This window comes from Tauraco erythrolophus, chromosome 25 (genome assembly GCF_009769465.1).
Source record: "Tauraco erythrolophus isolate bTauEry1 chromosome 25, bTauEry1.pri, whole genome shotgun sequence".
In the NCBI taxonomy this organism is placed as follows: domain Eukaryota; kingdom Metazoa; phylum Chordata; class Aves; order Musophagiformes; family Musophagidae; genus Tauraco; species Tauraco erythrolophus.
In genome coordinates, this window is record NC_141489.1 from 5,823,015 (window position 1) to 5,842,634 (window position 19,620).

Genomic DNA, 19,620 nt, shown 5'->3' on the forward strand with positions numbered 1-19,620 from the left:
CTTACCTTTCATGAAATTTCTTCTCTACACCCAGCATGTTAAGATTGCAGATAGCAATCACTTAGGGGTTTTATTTTTTTTAAAAGAAGAAGGTGCCTGTGCAGGTGTATGTGCTCTTTCCCTGAAGAAGATAAATCTGTCAGGCTGTTCAGCTGCTCTTCTCTTTATTTTCCACTTTCAGCACTTTAAAGAAAATAATTGCAGAGGGTAGAAATATGTAGCTCTTAACCTCCCCCGCACCCACCGTGTGTGCCTGAAGCCAGCCGTCAGGCCGCGCGGCAGCGTCTGCGTGCTGGAACGAGAGGCTGCAGCGTGCCGCCCTAATCCGCCGCCGCCGCCGCTCCAGCGCCCGCCGGAGCCCTCCCCCTCCTCGCACACGCTCTGCTCACATCAAATGGGGTTAGTGCAGCTGAGTGAACCGTCCTTAGATCTTCCTAGGAGAGGCTGAGCATCAGCTAAGAGGCATGTAGTTTCGCAGCATATAAGTCATGTATCCCTCTGTTCGCCGCTCACGAGTCTGTTAAAACTTGCACAGCGCTAAGGATGTGCTCTGACTGGATGTCACCTCAGGGAATAAAGTCATTTATCTAGATTACTTTTTCCTCTACTTCCTTGGCTTTTAATTCCATACCTACAGGCAAGGCGGTAAGTCATTGCTCACACGTATTAAATGTGTTGAAGGGGTGCAGAGCCTGCAGGGACTGCCGGGCGCTCTCGCAGTCCGTTTCACTCAGCCTTGACAATGGATTCCTTCTTCTGACACAGGACGTTTTCTTTTGCTGCCTTGACCTTGAGCATTGGTTCTTTTCTAAACTGAAGGTGAAGGTCGTGTAAATTATGGGCTGTTCGGAATGGGGAGCATGGCTGGAAATGCTTACCCCGGACTTGTTCACGGCATCGCCCCATGGCTGCGCACCGGTGGTGCTGTGCACAGGGAGTCTTCACGCTGCCCTGGGCTGTGCAGACAGGGAAACTGGTCTGGCACATTCATTTTTTTTTAACCAGACCACCATTTTGTAGGTGAGGCCGTGACCAATCAGGCTGGGAGAAGACAGGCAGAACTGTGAATCTGTGCTGTTCCTGGCAAATTAGAAGAAGGGTAGAATGAAGGGCTGCTGCTGTCCGTGCAGATGACTGATGATCCACCTTTGCTACTGTACATGGATGGTTGGTAGCGAGGTGACTTATGTTGTTTGACTCAATCCATGCAACTGTGTGATATCATAGGTTATATCATATGGAAGCTAAATATGAAGAAGTTCTGTTCCAAAAGGTCTGAGGTGTTTACATGACTCCATCTGCTGAATTGCTATAAATACAGGAAAGTAATAGAGGCTCTCACTAAATATGAGTGTTCTCCTATCTGAATGCATCGAAAGACCACAATGATGCCTAATTTGGCTAGCTTTTACTGGAAAGCAGAATTTTATCAAATGGCAAGTCCAAGACTGGTTCCTTTTTTCACTGGGCTGGACCACAGCTTTTTAGAAAGAGATTTGAATCTGAAACCTCTTAAAAATTCCAAGTGGTGGGTGAAATTTCTCAAAATTCAGCTGATTAGATCCCACGGTGAATTAATTCTTTGCAAAACATGGGCACCTTGTTTCTTTCTCTGCTGTCACTGCATCCAACTGTGGTTTTTGTTTTACCAGACTGGTAAACCCAATATGTGCTACATGTGTGTATTCTTCAGCTGTCCAAATGACTTTCAGTTTGCTTCAGACTGAAGTCTTGCTGAACCAATCTCTCAGTATCAAAATCCTTTCTTGGAGTACAGTGAACCACTGCCTTGCTCTGGCACCTGGAGCTGCTTTGTTACCTCGTTTATGAGCCTTGGAAACCCACGCTTTTTGGCAGCCTGATTTCCCTCAGACTGTGTTTATTGCTATTCCTGGCCTTCTTTAATGTCAAACTGCTTATATTTAGTGTCACATAATTTGGTCATCTTGTATACACTGAGTGTCCTGGAATGATGTTGTGTTCTTGTTCAGAAGAAGTCTCTGATGAGTGGATACACTCATGATCTGCCACGTGAATACAGAGAAGTTTAGTTTTGCAGTATCCTTGGCTGCAGTACCTGGACCACCTCGCAGTGCTATCGTGTGCCACTCTGGCTTCACCCTGCCCTCACGCTGCAACCCTACCCTGGGGTGCTGCTGGATACGTGAACCTTCTTTTTCCATAGCTGGGGGACTGGTTCCTTCTGCTTATTTTGTCTGCCCGTCTTGTTGCTCTTGGACCTTGCTGGCAACACTCCGAAAACCAAGGTGTCTCTCCTGCTTGGAGTAGGAACCTGACTGAGCCAGGCAGCTTTCCAGAAAGTCCCTTTTTGTACCTCCAGTACTTCCTGATTTGCTGACTTCTGCTTAGCATAAATAAACCTTCAGTTAACCTGAGCTGCTTGTCTGTAAACGCATTTTAACATACATGGGAACTGAGAGTTTGGATGTTAGGACAGGTTTACAGGAGTACTGTACTACCCAAGGGCGTGCTGGAGTATCTCCTCTTCCCTGGGCTGTTGATGACTGAAGTCTCTTTAAGGACTCCCAGGCATGTCCTGGGGATGCTGCGTTACCTGGAAGGGAACAGCCATTTTCTTGCCACCTGTCTGAGCTGCATCGTAGAGTCAGTCTCCGCGCTGTTCCTTTTCTAGAAAATCTTTCATCCAGTTTGACAGCAGCATTTCTCCTTTCACAGAGCACTAGAGGGTCTGTTCAAGAGTCCTGAACCTGCTTCCTCTTTGCAATCTGACACCATCTTCTGCTCCTTCCGGGGCAGATCAACCTTCTGGTTTTGTGTTTGCATTTTTTAATCAGCTATTTCATCAACTTTGCCTCGTTGTTGCCTTTCAGCTTCCTGCTTTAGTCTTTTGGACAAGATATTGTGTCTGCAGATAAATGCTGTTCCTCCCAAAGAGTCTGTAGAAACAGGTTATGGACAAAGTGTCTTGCTGTGGCCACTTTCTTATGTCCGAGTGAAAAGGGGTGGGGAGGTGGCATCTTCGATTTGGGCAACAGAACGCTGGCGTTGGCGAGTTTGAATTTCAGCCTGTGGCATTAGTACAGATTTTCTAGGAGTGAAGAGAAGAGGTTAGTTTGTGTATATCCATCTGAGATCACATTGGGTTTTTTAACAGCACTATCTGATTGATCCTTTGTTGTTATTTCCTGATTGTGATAACTCTTCCATGGTTTCCTAAGGTTTCGCCGAGGTCCTGGCAACAGGATCCATCTTCTCTGAAGGTAGATAATACTTTTGATCCCCGTGTGAGTCAGTGAGATAAGGAATCTTGGAATAAGCCAGGCCCTTTGACTGTTCAGTGTGACATTCTCTTTCTGGCAGCTTTGGGCCTTCTGTCCATGGCCACAAGTCATGCCTTGCTCTGTTTCAGTGTTCGTGGTTCCTTGGCTCAATCTGAGGTGTGGAAGATTCCCTCTTTACTGAGTAAGCTGCCTGGCTTTGTGCCCTCTGCATAGAGTGTCTTGACTCTTCACCCACCGTTTCATGCAGTAGACGTTGGTACTGGCGTGTCTGGCAGCACCAACATTTGCTGTGCTTGTATGGACTTTGCCTTCAGCAGTGATTCTGCATGGAGTGCGAGTACGAAGAGTAGGGAATTGCTGTTCCTCTAACCGTCACGCTGCCTTTCACTGGTTTGCCTGATAATTAAGATCCTAGAATCACAGGATCATTCTTGTTGGAAAGGACCTCAGGATGTCATCTAGTCTGATTCAGACCTTCAGAAAGCGTCTGTGTAGATGATAGCAGGCATCTCACCACCCTCTTCGACACCAACAGTTGATGGGAACTAGGCCTTTTCAGCTCCAACAGGAACAGGTGAAGTTTGGGTTTTGGACTCTCGCCAGCAAAGTCCACTTCTTAGCAATTGATTTGCCCAACTCTTCTAGCTTTCTCATGGATAATCTGTGAGTTTGGACCACATATGAGAAGTCAAATCGGAGGGCTTGGTGAGCTGCCACTTGAGTAACTCCTCTGAAGAAGTCCTTGCAGAAGTAGACATCTTCACTGCCAGTATCTACAAAAATGTTCTGTGCCTTATCTGAGACGGCCAGGGATCCTTCTTCGATGCACTTTTCTACTCATGATCAAAGATCAAATGTATTTTGTCCTTTTCCTCAAATCCTTTTATTTCATGGGCTGTCTGAAGCCTGTTGAGAGAGTGTGCACTAGTAGTTATTTTTGCGTAAGCTTGGTCTTTGCAGCTCTGGTTCTGGGCTTGATTTGTCCAGGTAACTTGAGGTTGAATTTTCACCCACGTTTGAACCTCCTGTCCAGACCTTGCAGTGAGCGCTTCATCTAACTCACCATGCTGGTGGTATCTGGTTCTCTTAGAGTAGACTATTTTTTTGGGGGTGAATATCACTGAGAGCAGCAAGGCACTAAACAGATACACTCTGCGAATTGCACCCAGAGCATTTTTTTCATCTTTGTCTGGTCCAACCCCCTGCTCTGACCCAGCATGATCAACTAGAACAGGTTGCTCAGGGCCATGTCCAGTTGGGCCTTGAATACCTCCAAGGACAGAGACTGCATAACCTCAAGGGGCAGTCCCTGGTAGTGTGTGATCACCCTCGCAATGAAAAGCTTTCTCTTCTGTTTACGTGGAACGTCCTGTGTTTCAGTCTGTGCCTGTGGCTTCCTCCCATCAGTGAGCACCGCTCAGAAAAGTGTCTCTTTTCTTCTTTACTCCCTCCCATCAGGTATTTATACACATTGGTGAGAGTCACCCTTCCCTCCCCAGTCCTGAGTCGTCTTGTGTGACAGATGCTCAAGAACCTTAATCATCCTCATGACTCTTTGCAGGACTTCCTCTGGTATGTCCTTGTCTCTTTTGTACTGGGGAGCCCTGAACTGGATGCTCTCCTCCAGGTGCGGTGTCACTAGTGCTGAGGGGAAGAATCATCTCCCTCGATCTGGTAACAACATTCCTCCTAATGAAGCCCAAGATGCTGTTGGCCATCTTTGCTGTAAGGGCCCATTGCTGTTTCACGTTCAACTTGTCCTCCAGGACCTTGAGGTCCTTTTCTGCAAAGTCACTTTCCAGCCAGTTGTCCCCCAGGCTGTACTGGTGCATGGGGTTGTTCCTGCCTAGGTGGAGGACTTTCCATCTCCCTTTGTTGAACTGCGTGAGGTTTGTGTTGGTCTGTATCTCCATCCAATTCAGGTGTCTCTGAATGACAGCACTGTCATCAAGTGCATGGAACACACCTCCTAGTTCTATGTCATCTGCAGACGTGCTGAGGGTGCGCTCTGTCCCCATATCCTGTTTCTTAATAAAGAGTTTAAACACGATGGGCTCCCATGTGGATGCGTGACATGTTCCACCAGTGACTGGCCTCTGCGGATCCCAACCCTTTGAGCCCACCAGCTTAACCAGTTTTCAGTCCATTGCACTGTCCCAGTTATTTAGTCTGTACTTATCATAAATGACACTTCGTGTGACCACCTGGAGTTGTGGTCATGCCTTTAGCAAGTACTAGCTGTTCTGGAAACATCTGGAAATATAGGAAGAGAGGTGGTTGAGTTGTCATAGGACTGTAGGATAAATGAAGTCAGAAGGGACCTCAAGATGTCATCTAGTCCAACCTCCTGCTTAAGCAGGATCAGCCATGTGGTCAGACCAGAGTTCTTTGGATGGGAAAGATCTGAGACCCTTTGCCAGGTGAGTCGCAGGCTTATCCTTATAGTGTGGATTCCCCCAGAGAAAAGGGACTTCCAAGTAATCAGTGTTCAGGGTGTGTGGCCCACGTGCACGTACTCCTGTCCCAATTATCTTCAGCCTTTCTGAGAGAATCATGGACTCTTCTGGGTTGGAAAAGACAACTTTAAGATCATTGAGTCCAACTGTAAACCTAACACGGCCAAGTCCACCACTAAACTATGACCCTAAGTGCCACATCCACAGGTAGAATTGGGAGAACTAAAACAGTGACAGATGTTCTTTCCCCTTGTAGCCAAGTGTTGACTGGGACAGATTGTGGAGAAGGTTTAGGATAGCGGGATACTGCAGACACCACCTTTCTGGTCTCCAGTTATGTGGCACAACTGTCCCTCTCTTAGTGCATGTGTATTACACATTCCAGACACCACTTTAGGTGGTAGGGTAGCCTTTCTTTTCGTCTCGGCTCCTGAACATTACCACTATTCCTTTGCACGTTAAAAACCCAACTTAATAGCTCAGCGATCCTCAGTAAATTCCTTTAAATCATCTTATTTCAGTGAATTTGTTTTTCTGCTCTAAAAATAGTTCAGTAGTCGGTATTGAGGTGTTGGCCTCGCTGACGTATTTCAAAGTCATAGGAAGTTACAAACTTTTAGCCCTTTTCTTAGCACGTAGCAGAAATTGTCATTGGCTGTTTCTTCTCTGCCTCCATCACTGGTAATGCTGCTGGTTGTTGGGTGTTGTGTTGTATCTTCTTCCAAGCTGTTTTTAAAGACGTTTGTGTTGCCCTGAAGCACAGTGGTCGTGGTTTTAAATAGATGGCTTCTTCACCTCTGGCATTGGTGGAAATGTTCCTTTAGGAATGTAAAATGTGGTAGAGGAGTTCAACAGCCCTTGTTCTGGCTCTTTGGTGGGAGGTCTCCAAGGCTTCCCCCCTCCAAGGGTAAGTCCCAGTTTTATGTTTTAGGAGAGCACTTCTCTGTTTATTACCAAGTGGGTGACAGAGCTGGGAATCTTAAAACCAGTCAACTTCATAGTACCATCTACTGAATATGTTCAGAATGAACCTGCTGTATTTTCTGCAGTGTGCTAAAGATGCAAGACGTCGATGAAGATCACAGCATGAACTGAAGCTGGAGTTCCTAGGCCAAATGAACTGTTGCAGTACAACACAAAGACCCTGAGAACCAACGGTCGCCAATGTCCGAGCGTTCATAGCCCTAACTCATCGTATGTTGGTGCAGGCAAAGTCTTTGACTTTGGAGTGCAACAAGGCCGTGCATCAGCACGAAGGACTGATGCTGTTATGGAGCAGTTGTGTCTTCTGATGGCAGCCTGAGTCTCTGTCTCTTTAGTGGCCTTTCCTCCCACTTTCCTGTTGTCTCTGTCTCAGTGTTGGGAGAGAGGCAGGACTGATGTTTAGGGCAATGTTCCGGGTTGATGGAGCCACAATATGAGTTGGGACTACAAGTTCTGGAAGCCTTTTGCTGTGATTCAGCTTTCCCTTACGTGCCACCCCACCAGGCGCAGTTCCTCTCCACTGGTGCTTTGCTGCTGGAGCTGCAAGGGGGCAGGAGGACAGATGAAAAGTGGGGACATCTTCAGTCCCTTCTGCTCCTGACTGTTTTATTTGCTGCTCCAGCTCTGGAAAGGGGGAGATAGAAGCAGAGTGGACTTGGCTCGTGCAGAGCCAGGCTGGAATTGGCAGTGTGGGATGAAGCTGGTGTGCAGATTGCCATCAGAATGAACCACCTGATAGAAAGGCTTGTGTATGTTTCCAGTCTGGCCCATCTCCTAGGGGTGTGAGCACGCTGAGCTTGTGCTTAGTGCTTTCTCTTGGTGCAGTGCTGTGTCTGCACTACTCAGCTGCAGAACTTCTGGACAAGCAGGCTGATCCCTGGCCAGGCCAGTGCCTGGGCAAAGCAAACACACACGCATCTCCAGCTATCTTTGTGACCTCATTTTCCTACTGTGCTACTTGGAAGATTGCATCACGTTAATGGAAATCTGTTTTGTTTGGTGTTTAGATGGATCCTGAGTATCGGGTGAAAAAATTCTTGGCTCTTCTGAGGGAAGAAGGAACGTAAGTACTTTTATTTTAAAGCATTGTTTAAAATTCTCTCTCCACTCAGAAACAAACATCTCTTTGAGGGGAAGCTGCAGTGTAGTAGATCTGATCTCGTTGTTGGCCCCTCCTGTATTTATAGAGCTGTGTATCAGAGCAGTTCTCCTTACAGCCATAGGCCAGTTGGTTTTGGAGGGGGAAGTCCTGAAGGCTTTTTGAGAACCTGCATTCCTGAATTCCCTGCTTTTCTTAATTTACCTGTGGCTTGACAATTTAAATGAGGTATCAGGCCACAGTTTAGCTTTCTTTAGTTAAAGTAAATCAGAAGAGATTCTGCTAGAGTTAAAATCTAGCTGTTTATCTAAAATCTGGAACTTTGATTTATTGTATTTCTCCTGTCTGAGAGAAGGATGTCCTACTCTTTCCCCTGTAGGTCTCACAGGGAATAGTTGGGCCCAGTCTTGACAGTGCCATCTCCTAGAGAATGACTTTCTAATACGTGTAGGGCAGTACCTGTGCTGGGGAAACTCACAGCAGTATCTGTCCTGGCTACATGTGAGTGGGTTCCAGTGTGTGCTTGATGCTTTTATACATGTGCATGCTTTCTTGATGGATTTGGCTTCTTTTGCAAGAGTTCCTTCCCTAGACTGAAGGTGGACCAAGCGCAAGATCAACAGCTGGAAAAGTGACCAACCTGGAGGATATACACTGGGATCTTTACTCTTCTGTGTTCAACACACTGGACAAAGTGACATGCTCCCCTGTTTCCGAGAACCCAATGTGGAATCTGCATGTTTAGTGCAATACAGTATCTTTATTCTTCATCTTTAATATACTGATGTCATGTGGAAGTGTCTTCTAGAACACTGTGCTTCTGTCTCTGTGCAGGCGAGGCTGCGTTCTCATTTGATTTTTAGCATGGGGGGAAATGTCCTGTAAGTTTTGAAGCTCACGCTCGCTTGTGTCCAGCTATGATAGGCAAGAAATCCTCATTTCTGATAAAACCTGGCAGTCTGTGGTGAAGGTATATCAAAGTTCTACTCTGTGTTCTCCTGATCTGACGAATGCTTTCTTGTTATGTCATCCTGTGCCTCACTGAACACTGAGCCAGGCTGATAACCTAAAGAGCGCCCGCAATAGTTCAGCTCCAGAGCTGCCGAGATGCCAATACCTGCTTTCTTTTATACCCAGGTATTTTGTGGCCCAGTGAGAGACACTGGCTAAGTGGCATTCGGGACTGGAAGAAGGCAGGGAAGTATGTTGATCAGGGTAGAGGAAACTTCCAAATCCAGTATTTAAGGCATCAAAGCTTGTTGTTAATTCAACAACAGTTTTAGAGATGCTAATTCCAGCCTGAAAGCTCTTCATGAGTGTAACGTAGATGGCAGCTTTGGGGTTGGCCAGCCTCGTTATATCCCATTTTTCTGCCATGTTACCAAAGGTTGAAGTTCCTCCTTGGAGACAGAGAGGAAGCCAAGCTCTGCAGATGCACGCGAGGTATATTGCCATGTTTTTGCACTGAAATAAAGGAATGTATCAAACTTTATGTGATCCTTCCCCAATAGTCATCTCGTGTCAGTGAGAAGCTGTTGATGATGACTGCATGAGGCTACTCCCCTCTGGTTCTTTGGCTCCACACGTTTAATAAGGTTCATGGAACATACCTCAATTTGGTGGGGCATGAAATCAAAGCCATTTATGAGATCTTAGTCAGTGTAGCTTCCTAAACTTGACCAGACAAGCTGCTAAGGGCTAGCAGCTTGTGCCCAAAGCGGTGTTCCCAGGGAAGGAGGGTGCTTCGCAGTCTTTCAGGCCCGAAGGTGAAGGTACTGTAGTCCTTAGTGCGTATACTTACAGCAGTCGGAGTGTTTTAGTCACTCCACCCTGGTTTCTGTTCCTTTGGCAGTGCTGTTTTATTGTGATGACATTGCAAGTCCCAGTGGTTATTATTCCCTCTCATTTTGTGTACGATCTTGTGAGTTTGTTTGTTCCTTTCTTTCCTCTGCTTGTCCCACTGACAGCAGCACACGTTAACTTATATTTCCGAGTAAATGATGTAAACCTTATTGTGTCTTTGTCCAGAACTAGTGATGAATAAATATCTGGTTTAATTGCACATTCAATGGATTCAATAAAAAGCACAACTACTTGTGATGATCTGGGAGACATCTGTGTCTGTGGTGCTAGTCCAACGGAGGGGTGCGTATGTAGAGAGCTGATGTATGGCATGAAGATAACAAAGCTGTTCCTGGGCTGCTGATAGCCAGAGGATGCTCAGTTTGTACCTAAGCGTGGCTGGATTGAATACATCCCCAGCCTGGACAGCATCACCACAGGTAGTCTTAAAGGAGTTGGCTGAGAAGACCTCTGATCCAGCCCTTTCTGGAGTTTTCTGGACCTTGCAGTGCTGATGAAGCCCCAAAGATGTGTGTGTGTGTGTGTGTGTGTGTGTGCGCAATTTAGGTGTATCACACTTGAAGGACATGTTGGAAAACCAGAAAAAACTGTTGAATATGACATGCCACCTGCTCCAACCTATTCCGACATCTCCATCCAAGATGTTTCCTGCAGGTGGCAGAAGAGAATGACTCCTGGCACCCCCTTCCCACCACGTTTTCTCTATGGCACACTGCCTGGGCAAGAGTGGCTTTGTTGTGAGAACTGTATTGCTTTAAGCAGCTCTTCATCCCTTCTTACCCTCTTGCTGCTTTTTCTAGAACCTCCCAGAAGTGGAACTGTTTCACAAGTTGAGGTGTTAACCAAAGACAAATACCTTTGAGAGTGCCGGGATGGGGTTTGTGGGGATGGATCACGGTGGAGAAGAGCTTGGGATGATGGGCAGACATGGAGATAGCTCCCAGTTATACAGCTGTTAAGCTCAAAACACTCCACCTGGATTGTTCGGAGCAGTCACTGGTGTTCATACCAGTTTGAAGGTCTCACCGCTGCCGTCGGGTCGGAGACAGCGCTGGCGGAAGCGTGCCGCCTCCAGCGCGGCGCAGCGGAACACGGTGCGCGAGCAGCGCGACGTGGCAGGCAGCGCTCTGCGGCAGGCGGGTGTAACTGGTTTGTGTGCAAACTGGGGATCCCTGCAGCGATACGGAATGATTTCATTTATTTCTTTTTTACCCTTCAGACAGGTGTATTTGAGGCCAGTGCAGTGGAAAATTGTGTGCGCTTAAAAAGCATCGTTAATGTGTGGGAGGTGTTGCAGAAACACCCACTAAATTACTCATGGGCAGGAGAAGTTGGTTTTATATGGGAAAATTTGGGTCTCGGTCTGTCCGAGCCATCAGTGACGGCCTGCAGGTCCCTTGGCGAGGGGAGAACATGAAGCCCGGAGCCTGCTTCAATCAGTAATCTCGTGTTGCGTGCAGGCTGTGGGATGGCACTCTGTAAATAAAAATCTGAGCGTTCAGCTGCAAAATCTCCTATATTTGCTACGTTTTGTCCCCATTGTCTTGCATTCCTGTCACTGTCACTGTGCGTAAGTAGCTGGATGACGACCCACCACTCCCGTAGATGTTCAGCAGGGCTTAAAGGACCTTCAGAGGCAAACCACACAAGCTGGCAAGTGCATATTTTGGGATTTTTTCCTTCTCTTTAATGACGTACCACAAAAAAAATGCAAGTTGAAATATATTTTTCTCCAAATATATATATTTATATAATATATAATCTTAGTTAACTCAAGTATATACATTGTATAATAAATAATGCTTATAAAAAGAGAAATTTTCTGAATATAAAATAAAAAAAAATCGACCTCTACAACTTTATACAAAACTTTGGATACAGCAGATTGATGGAAAAAGATCTTCCATTCAGTGCTAGAATACCTGGCTACAGTAAAATAATTACAAGGCAATAAATGTTCTATTTAATATTAAATACCTTTTCTTGATTAAAAAACAAACAAACAAACAAAAAAGGGGTTTTGTGTAACATCAGGTACTTGGAGTCTTTCCAGACATGGAATTTAATATATACTTTTAAATAGAATGCATATCAGAAGACGGCTTATTTCCGAATCGGGAAGGTTTCTTGGAGCTCTCCGGTGACCTCTGATTTTAGAAAGCTGGCGCTTCTCGGGCTGCGTGGATCCAGGAGCTCCCCATCGCGCCCTACGGAGGAGGGACGGAGAATCGTGCTCTGATTCTCTCCAGCCGCAGGTCCGAGTGACAGGGCCGTGTTCTCTGCTCCAGATGAGGGGTCCTGCACCCGTTTTATTGCTCTTTGCAGTACCGTGTGCCGCTCGTTCCCTTGGACAAAGAACGGGGCGGGGGGAGTAGAAGACACAGCTTTAATGGTTTAGACATGTTTCTATGTTAAATCACTGATCCATGAGAATTGGTGTTGGAACATGGCTATTAGTCCGCATCATCTGTGTAGGAGCCCACCCAGAGAGAGAGAATATTTATTTCTTTAACTTGAAGGGTCAATACGCCATGGAAGCGTAAGCCCCAAGTGAGGGGACGTGTGGTCAAGGAGGGAGACGTGGCCTGGGGAGCAGGTGGAGGGACAAACACTGATTCTTCTGCACTGAGATGGGTCATGGGGAGCGTGTGGCCACACCTGGGGCCCAAATCCCTGCTAATGGTATGGAGCCTCTGCACTTGATGGGGGCTCCGTGATGAAGGAGTCGCTGATAACTCAATAAACCCTATGGGAAGGGAAGGGTCTGCCTGGGATTGTGCTGTTGGATAAAGGTCTCCCACAACTGCCTTTGCCTCTCTTCTGCTGGATGAAGTGGTTGGAACTAGTCTGTCTGATGGGGGGAGGCTGATGAGAAGGCTTGGACAGAAGTTTCTTCTGGCCATGGTTTCTGTCTCCCCGTCCATTACTCTGATGCTCAGAGCTGGTGTAGCAGCTCGCCTGGGGGTACCAAGTGCCCAGAGAGATACTCTGAGCTTGCTCTGGGATGTAAAGTCGTGTTAGGGAACGCTTAGTAAATAGGTGCATCAGCTGGGTAGATCTGCCCAGATCCTTAAATATCTTTCTCGGGCAGCTGCGGGGCAAGGAGGCTGCTGGAGTGGTGGTGCGTCCCCATGCAAGAGGTGGCAGCCTCACCACGTGTGGTCTGCTCTTATCTTGGGCCAAGTGCTGGAGAATCAGCTCTGGGCTCTGGTTTCCAGCCGTCCTCCTCAGGGGGATTATGGGAGGTGATGTGGGGCTGTGGGGAGCAGAGAGGGCGAAGGGGAGGTGGAAGGAGAGAGTGGCTGTAAGCCTCTGGAAGGCTCTTCTTTCTCCAACATGGTCTCCTCGGAGCAGGAAGGAAGGAGCCCGGCTGGTGTGGGGGCTTGGCTCCTTTCCTCCTCCTCACCACATCTGCTGAGACCAGGACGGCCATGCCAGCAGGCGGGGAAGCCTGTATTTGCTCAGCTTTTGCTGTGTAAAATTCATTTCCACCTGAAACCCCCATGTTGGACGGGGGCCAGACCTCCGGAGGAGGACCGAGCTGGAAGCTCTGTGTTAACAGCACGCTGATCGGCGTGGCCATGCCTCGCTTGAACCTGTGCTGTCCCTGCTTCTCCCCAGATGGTCTGTCACACCAAACAGCCTGAGAAAAGTCAGCAGATCAGTGATCTAACATGTCTGCAGTGCCAGCTCTAGCCTTAGACCACCTTGTGTGGGTGGGATGGCTCGAGCCTTCTCTGCAGCACTGGTGCTGGCTCTGTGAGGGTGTCTGCCCTGTCCAAGGGCGTTAGGATTTTCTTATGCCATCCTCTGAAGTGTGAGACCACCATGTGGAGGCCGATCACAAGGTCGGTGGAGCCTTTGGCCCTGCTCTGGAGCAACTTTCCATCAGTTGGAGACCTACCTACGTTTACTTGCAGGTGTGGACATCGTAGACGCGTATGCACTCCTGGCAGCTCACGTAGCAGCACCAGTGGAAGATGCAGTGACACTTCTCCTTCCGTTTCTCAGTCCTGGTGTTGTGGCCACGACCGCAGCACAGCAGGTCGCAGCCGTCGATCCCGTGGGAGGTGACATTGCACGTTCTGTCCCTCGTCCCAAAGGAGCCTGTCTCTGGGTTGGGCTCGCAAAAATTAGGGGAGTTCTCGTAGTAGACCAGATCCCGCTCTGTCGGTGGCTTGAAAAGAGCATACTTGGCCCTAAGAGTTTCTACCCATCCCCGAGATTCCCGGTGCTTTTCAACCACCATCTCAGAGGCGCTGTCGTATTTATCCTTCAGGTAGTCACCAATGGCCCGGAAATCGGGCTGGGCCCACCAGCATGTCTTGACCTCGCAGCTTCCCGAGAGACCGTGGCACTTGCACTTCAGGTGCATGTGATCCAGGATGGTCTGTCCAAGGGAGAGAAAACAAAGTGGTCAGCAGCAGTTTACGATGCCCAGCGTTTGCTTTCAGTCGCCCACCTTTGCTACCGGGGTGTAAATGTCTGACCTGAGCTTGGTCTGCAAAGTGTAGGCGGATTGTAAATGTGTGGGAGCTTCGGTGTGTGGCAGGAACATCTCTAGAAGGAGGTGTCGCACTGGAAAAGCATGGCTGAGATGAGCAGCTGCTCTAATCATCAATCCAATCCCATTTAATCCAATCTAGTGTCATCCTAAGGTCTGATCATTTCGGTGGGGTGCTCCCTGTCGTGTGTGTGTGTACGATCAGAGCCCAGAGAAGTTGAGGGTTGGAGGACGTCTCTGACGTGTGGATGTTGACCGACCCCCTTGTCCTAGCTTCGCTAACAACCCTTCGTTTCATGCCCTGAGGCTGACAGTTGGTACTAGAAAGTAAATGAAATTGTGAATCTAAGGACGTGACTCTCTTCCCCAGAAATCTCCTCTGTGTGGAGCGAAATAATCACCAATTCTTGTTAAAATTACTGGAATTTGGATTTGTTTTTTGTTTTGCTTTTTTTGTTGTTGTTGATTTTTTTCAGGAAGCTGTTGGTTGTTAACACAAATTAGAGATGCAAGCTTCTGCCCTTCCACCTCTGCCTGCTGTGGTGCGGCAAAGCGGTATCTGGTGTTTGCCTCAAGCACCGTTTGAAAGGTCTCACTGTAGCGTGGTTAGAGCGTGCTGGGTTTGTGAACGACCTAGAGCAGAGAGTGGCCCAGGTACCTGCTGACAGCAAGAACACAACAGAATATATTTCAGTTGCATGGGGCTAACAACCATCATCTAGTCCAGCAAATCACTGGGTGGGACACTGGTACAACGGGGAGCACACAGGAAGGAGTAGCTTGGGAGGAAAGTCCTCTTACACCATTGACCTGGGGTCTTGGGCGGTTGAGTTGAGTTTCTACACGCTGTCTTGGGAGATGTTTGCGCTGGAAGCAGGGCATGTTTTAGCTCTTCTTAACCCCCACCCGTATGTTTGGAGAGAGTGGAAATGCTGTGCCCTGGAAAATAATCCTAGAAAGCTCGTGCCCGGGCATTATTGTGGTCCCACTACATCAGGAGGAGCCAGATTGGGCCATCCATGCAGGCATGGACGAACAGCTCTGGACCTGCTGAGCACTCACCGTCCTACCGGCCTCGTTGTTGTGTCTGTTCATGGCTGAGCGGGCGTCCGGCCGGTTCTCTCGGGCATCTGCGAATTCCCGGGACACCAGCACGCCGAAGTCAGCATCCTCGCTGCATCCCCCCCATTTCCAGCCGTCTCCTGGAGGTCCTTTGTGGTGGGAGTCACAGCCGCAAATCGTGGACGTGCCCTCGGCACAGGAGCGGGTTACGGCGAAGGCCACCCCTGCTGACGCAATGGCGTGGACAAAGGCAGACTCTCGCGTGGCTGGGAATAAACAGAGTCCATGGGATTGTCAGTCAACGTAACGCTTTGGTGTTCCTCCCCAGCCTCCTTCAGCACCATCTAAATCTCATTAAAAAGCAAAAAGTTATTTTATTAATTTTTTAATGATTTTTTTCTCAATCGGGTACTGCTGGCATCGCCTTTTGAAGCATGCCGGCAGGAGTAGGTGGGCGAGAAGTGTGACTCCTGCTCTGTGTACCACAAGTGCAGCATTTCCCCCAAAATACAATGGGTGCAGGATTTGATCCAGCACAGGTGCCGATGGGTGCACAAACCATCAGTAAGAGCTTGAGGGGCCTCACAAGAGAGTTACTGGAGTAATTCCTAGTCTGGAAACCCAAAGAGGGACTCCATGCCTGGAGTTAGTCCAAGGGTAGATGAAGAAGCTCATATACGTGCTGAAATGGGGAAAGGTTTGGGATGGTATGGGACAGACAATGGCAGAACAAAGACTCGGAGCCAGTAATTCCTGCTAAATGTATCCCGACTAAACTACATGTGACTTTACAGCAATGGAGTAAAACCAGTCGAGGGTGTGAAGCTACCCTTGAAGTTGCTTGTTAATTACTGAACAATCCTGGTGGAAATCAAAGCAGATGGGAATTGAGCCTCTTTTTTGACTCTGTAGCTATTGGAATACTCCAGGTACGCGGTGGCAGTGAATGAATTTCAGCAGGAAATGAAGGAGCAAAGCTGGAGAAAGCCCTGGAAGCATCGAATGGTGAAGAAAGGGTGAAATAAGTTGCCCAGGATGCCTGGGTGGACTGGGAGCGTGTGTGTATCCTCTGTGCCAAGAGAGAGAAAATGTTTCAGCAGAACAAAGACATCTGGGCAGGACGTGAGGACAGAACAGAAAATCCATGTGAAGATGAAGGTGCAATGAGTTTGCTGAACTGGAGCATCTCTGTCCATCACCACTCCCACCCGTGACCATGGCAGGGTGACTTGCAAGCCTTCACCTTCCCTGGTCATTCTGTGGGGCCCTGACCTGGACTTTGGACAGCAGCAGCCAAAATGCACGTGGGTGTGGGGAAGCCACCAGGAGCCATAAAGATGGTTACGTTGGCTGGATGTTACATCCAGCTGGGTTTGAGAAGAACAGGGCCAAGCAGGATGGGTAGGAAACCAGACGAGAGCTGCCTGCTCTGTGCCTGGAGCCTCCATGCTCACCTCAAGTGTCTGAAGCCAGGGAGCTGCTGTTCTTCATCATGAACCAAAACCCCTCCAGCAGCCCTGCACACTGCAGTACTCCCTGCCTGAGCATCACAGCCCTGCCTTGCTCAGTGCTGGTTGCCATCAACACAAAGAACATCTTACTCAGGATGGGTTCTTCTCGATCAAAATGACCAAAGCCCAGTATTGATGTGCACCCCTGAGATGGCAGCATGGGTGGCTGTCCTGAACAGGACACGAGAAGCAGCAGCTGGCATGGCGCCATCTAGACAGATTTTCTTGGCCTGCTACTGCCAGAGGAAACTTCTGAGATACTAAAAGCACCAAATAACAATACTGTGAGAAGACCTAGACCTAGCTTTAAAGGACGCAGAAAGGAGATGACCTTGTCCACAAAATATGGTGGCATTTTCCTACTGTGAGGTCTGTAATTTTAATGCCATGTTTTTGGGAGTCTTGCACTCTGTAAGTGGGCATACACTCCCGGATTGAAAGGATATTTCCTGCATGATGTATCTTGGCAGGTTAACCCTTCAGGAGGCCGTTGGAGAAGTTGTGGCGTGCTCTGAACTGAGCTGGTCTTTTCATTGGTGTTCTGACTGATGGCTCTTCCACTGGTTTGACAGCAGGACAATGGCTGACTTTCAATTTTTAACCCAGATTAAAGCCCAGCCAATTTATATCCTTTGTTCCTGTGCTCACATTGACTTTCATCTTCCAGTAGCTTTTAACGGCCCGTGTATTTGCTTCGTGGAGCTTGCAGAGAGCAAAGCTTCCGTTTTCCGGTGCTCAAAGAGCTGTATTTGTTAAGTCTTTCCGTAAAATGTTGTCCATGACACTCATCAACCTGGTTGCCTGTCACTGTGACTGTTCCTGGGTTTGATGCCTCTCTCAAGAAGGGTGAACAGAGCCAACGCTCCCTTCCAGCTGAGGACTGACTGAGGCTGAAGGAGGACAAGTCCCACCACAGCTCAGAACAGCTCACAGATATCTCCTGCGTTAAAACACAGACCGGCAAGTCCCCCGTGTGCTTCCCTGCTCAGCACAGTGACAGAAACTTTGGTTCCTGGACTTGAGTCTGGGTTCTTGCAGTAGTGACCTGGCTGGTTTTAAAGCTTTCTTGTTGTTTTTTTTTTTTTTTTTTATAAAGCAGACAATGTTGTTCTATTTCTGGTTGATGAGGAGCTCAACATGAGCCGGCACCGTGCGCTGGCAGCCCAGAAAGCCAACCGTGCCCTGGGCTGCATCCAAAGCAGCGTGGGCAGCAGGGCGAGGGAGGGGATTCTTCTCCTCTGCTCTGCTCTCCTGAGACCCCCCTGCAGTGCTGCATTCAGCTCTGGGGTCCCCAACATCAGAAGGACATGGAGCTGTTGGAGCAGGTCCAGAGGAGGCCACGGAGATAATCCAAGGGCTGGAGAACCTCTGCTCTGGAGCCAGGCTGAGAGAGTTGGGGTTGTTCAGCCTGGAGAAGAGAAGGCTCCAGGGAGACCTTCCAGCACCTTCCAGTACCTAAAGGGGCTACAAGAAAGCTAGAGAGGGGCTTTGGACAAGGGTGTGTAGTGACAGGACAAGGGGCAATGGCTTTACACTGACAGAGGGGAGATTTCTGTGGGATCTAAGGAAGAAATTCTTCCCTCTGAGGGTGCTGAGGCACTGGAGCAGGTTGCCCAGAGAAGCTGTGGCTGCCCCATCCCTGGAAGTGTTCAAGGCCAGGTTGGATGGGGCTTTGAGCAACCTGATGTAGTGGAAGGTGTCCCTGCCCATGGCAGGGGGGTTGGAACTGGATGATCTCTGAGGTCCCTTCCCACCCAAACCATTCTGTGATTCTATGATTTCTACTGACTTTGAAATCAACAGGAGTTTGACCGTTGACTTCAATAAGGCTGTACTAAATACAGGCTTTCCCAAGCACGGTCCAAATAATATCTCAGCCTCAGCTTTCTCCATGGGGACAGCTTTTGGTTCAGAGCCTCTGTGGTGCACCACAATCTGCATAAGAACATCACCCTGGTGAATGACACTGGAGTGCTTCAGCCCTACGTGCCATCTTATAAAGGCGGAGACTTCAGGTCTCTGAATTCAGAGTAGGTGTGGTCAGAGTCAATCCAACCTCACGCCCCATGTGCATGAGACCAGGGAGGTGCTGAAGGCAGGAGGTCAGGGGCTGCGGTGTCTGGGGTACCATTGCTGGTGGACAATGCCCCTGGGCGTGTTGTAGGAGTTTCCAGCTGCCTCATGGTTGAAGCTTGACTGAATGATCAGGACAGTTGTCAGTGGACGTAGGACCAAGCCAGAATTTTCTGCTGGCTCAGACCAACGACGACCTTGGAGACCATCCCCTCCTTCCAGAGCAGGAGCCATAAACTATCTTCTCAGCTGCCCCACACATTCCTCCCTTGCCCTTTCCTCGTGCCCTAGGGAGGTCTTCGCTGCACCAGGTCTTGCTCTTTGGCCTGTGGTCTTCTCTGTGGAGGTGGGGTCTAGCTTCCAGAAATCGGGCATCTCAAACTGAGCTGATTTTGCCCCGTGCAGGCAATCAAGAGAGGCAGCTCCTGGGTACGTACCAGCTGTGGAAATGCACATCTCTCCTCTGCTGCAGTGTGGGGAACTCGGATCTAGATGCCAAACGCGATCCTAAACCGGGGCTGCTCAATCCTCTCTTTGCTGGTGGGACCGTGCTGTGGTTTTCCCTTCCTTAGACTTCAAACTCTTCCCTCCTTGCCCTTCCCACCTTCGATACACCAGCAGAGATCCAACCTCGACCTACTGAGTTTTTCCTTAGATATCTTTCACCAGGTGCTTACACTGGGACCGCTGGGGCTACAGGCCACCGGTCGAAGATCAGCGCTCCAACTGGAGCGTTTCAGCCCGACAAAGGCTATTTGGGTGGCCCGTGATCAGATTAGAGGAGGTAGCGAGCCCTTCTGGCCTC

At 48.7% G+C, this 19,620-nt stretch overlaps 2 protein-coding genes across 4 annotated transcripts in view; one reads left to right on the forward strand and one right to left on the reverse strand.

The window, feature by feature from the left end:
* NSF (N-ethylmaleimide sensitive factor, vesicle fusing ATPase) overlaps nt 1–8,824 on the forward strand; it is an 85,579-nt gene extending 76,755 nt beyond the window's left edge. For 2 of the 3 annotated variants that reach the window (XM_086626369.1, XM_086626371.1), the window contains exons 20-21: nt 7,711–7,766; nt 8,381–8,824. In XM_086626369.1, the coding sequence (XP_086482495.1) occupies nt 7,711–7,766; nt 8,381–8,399 (75 nt within the window). In that variant the 3' untranslated portion in view covers nt 8,400–8,824. Of the gene's footprint in view, nt 1–7,710; nt 7,767–8,181 lie in introns of all 3 variants that reach the window. The other variant, XM_086626370.1, reaches the window with a different exon arrangement.
* Nucleotides 8,825–13,575: 4,751 nt separating this feature from the next.
* Nucleotides 13,576–19,620, reverse strand: part of WNT3 (Wnt family member 3) — a 50,698-nt gene continuing 44,653 nt past the window's right edge. Inside the window, exons 3-4 of the mRNA XM_009991904.2 lie at nt 15,232–15,497; nt 13,576–14,055 (exon numbers count right to left, since the gene is read on the reverse strand). Coding sequence (XP_009990206.1) covers nt 13,576–14,055; nt 15,232–15,497 — 746 coding nt within the window. The remainder of the gene's footprint in view (nt 14,056–15,231; nt 15,498–19,620) is intronic.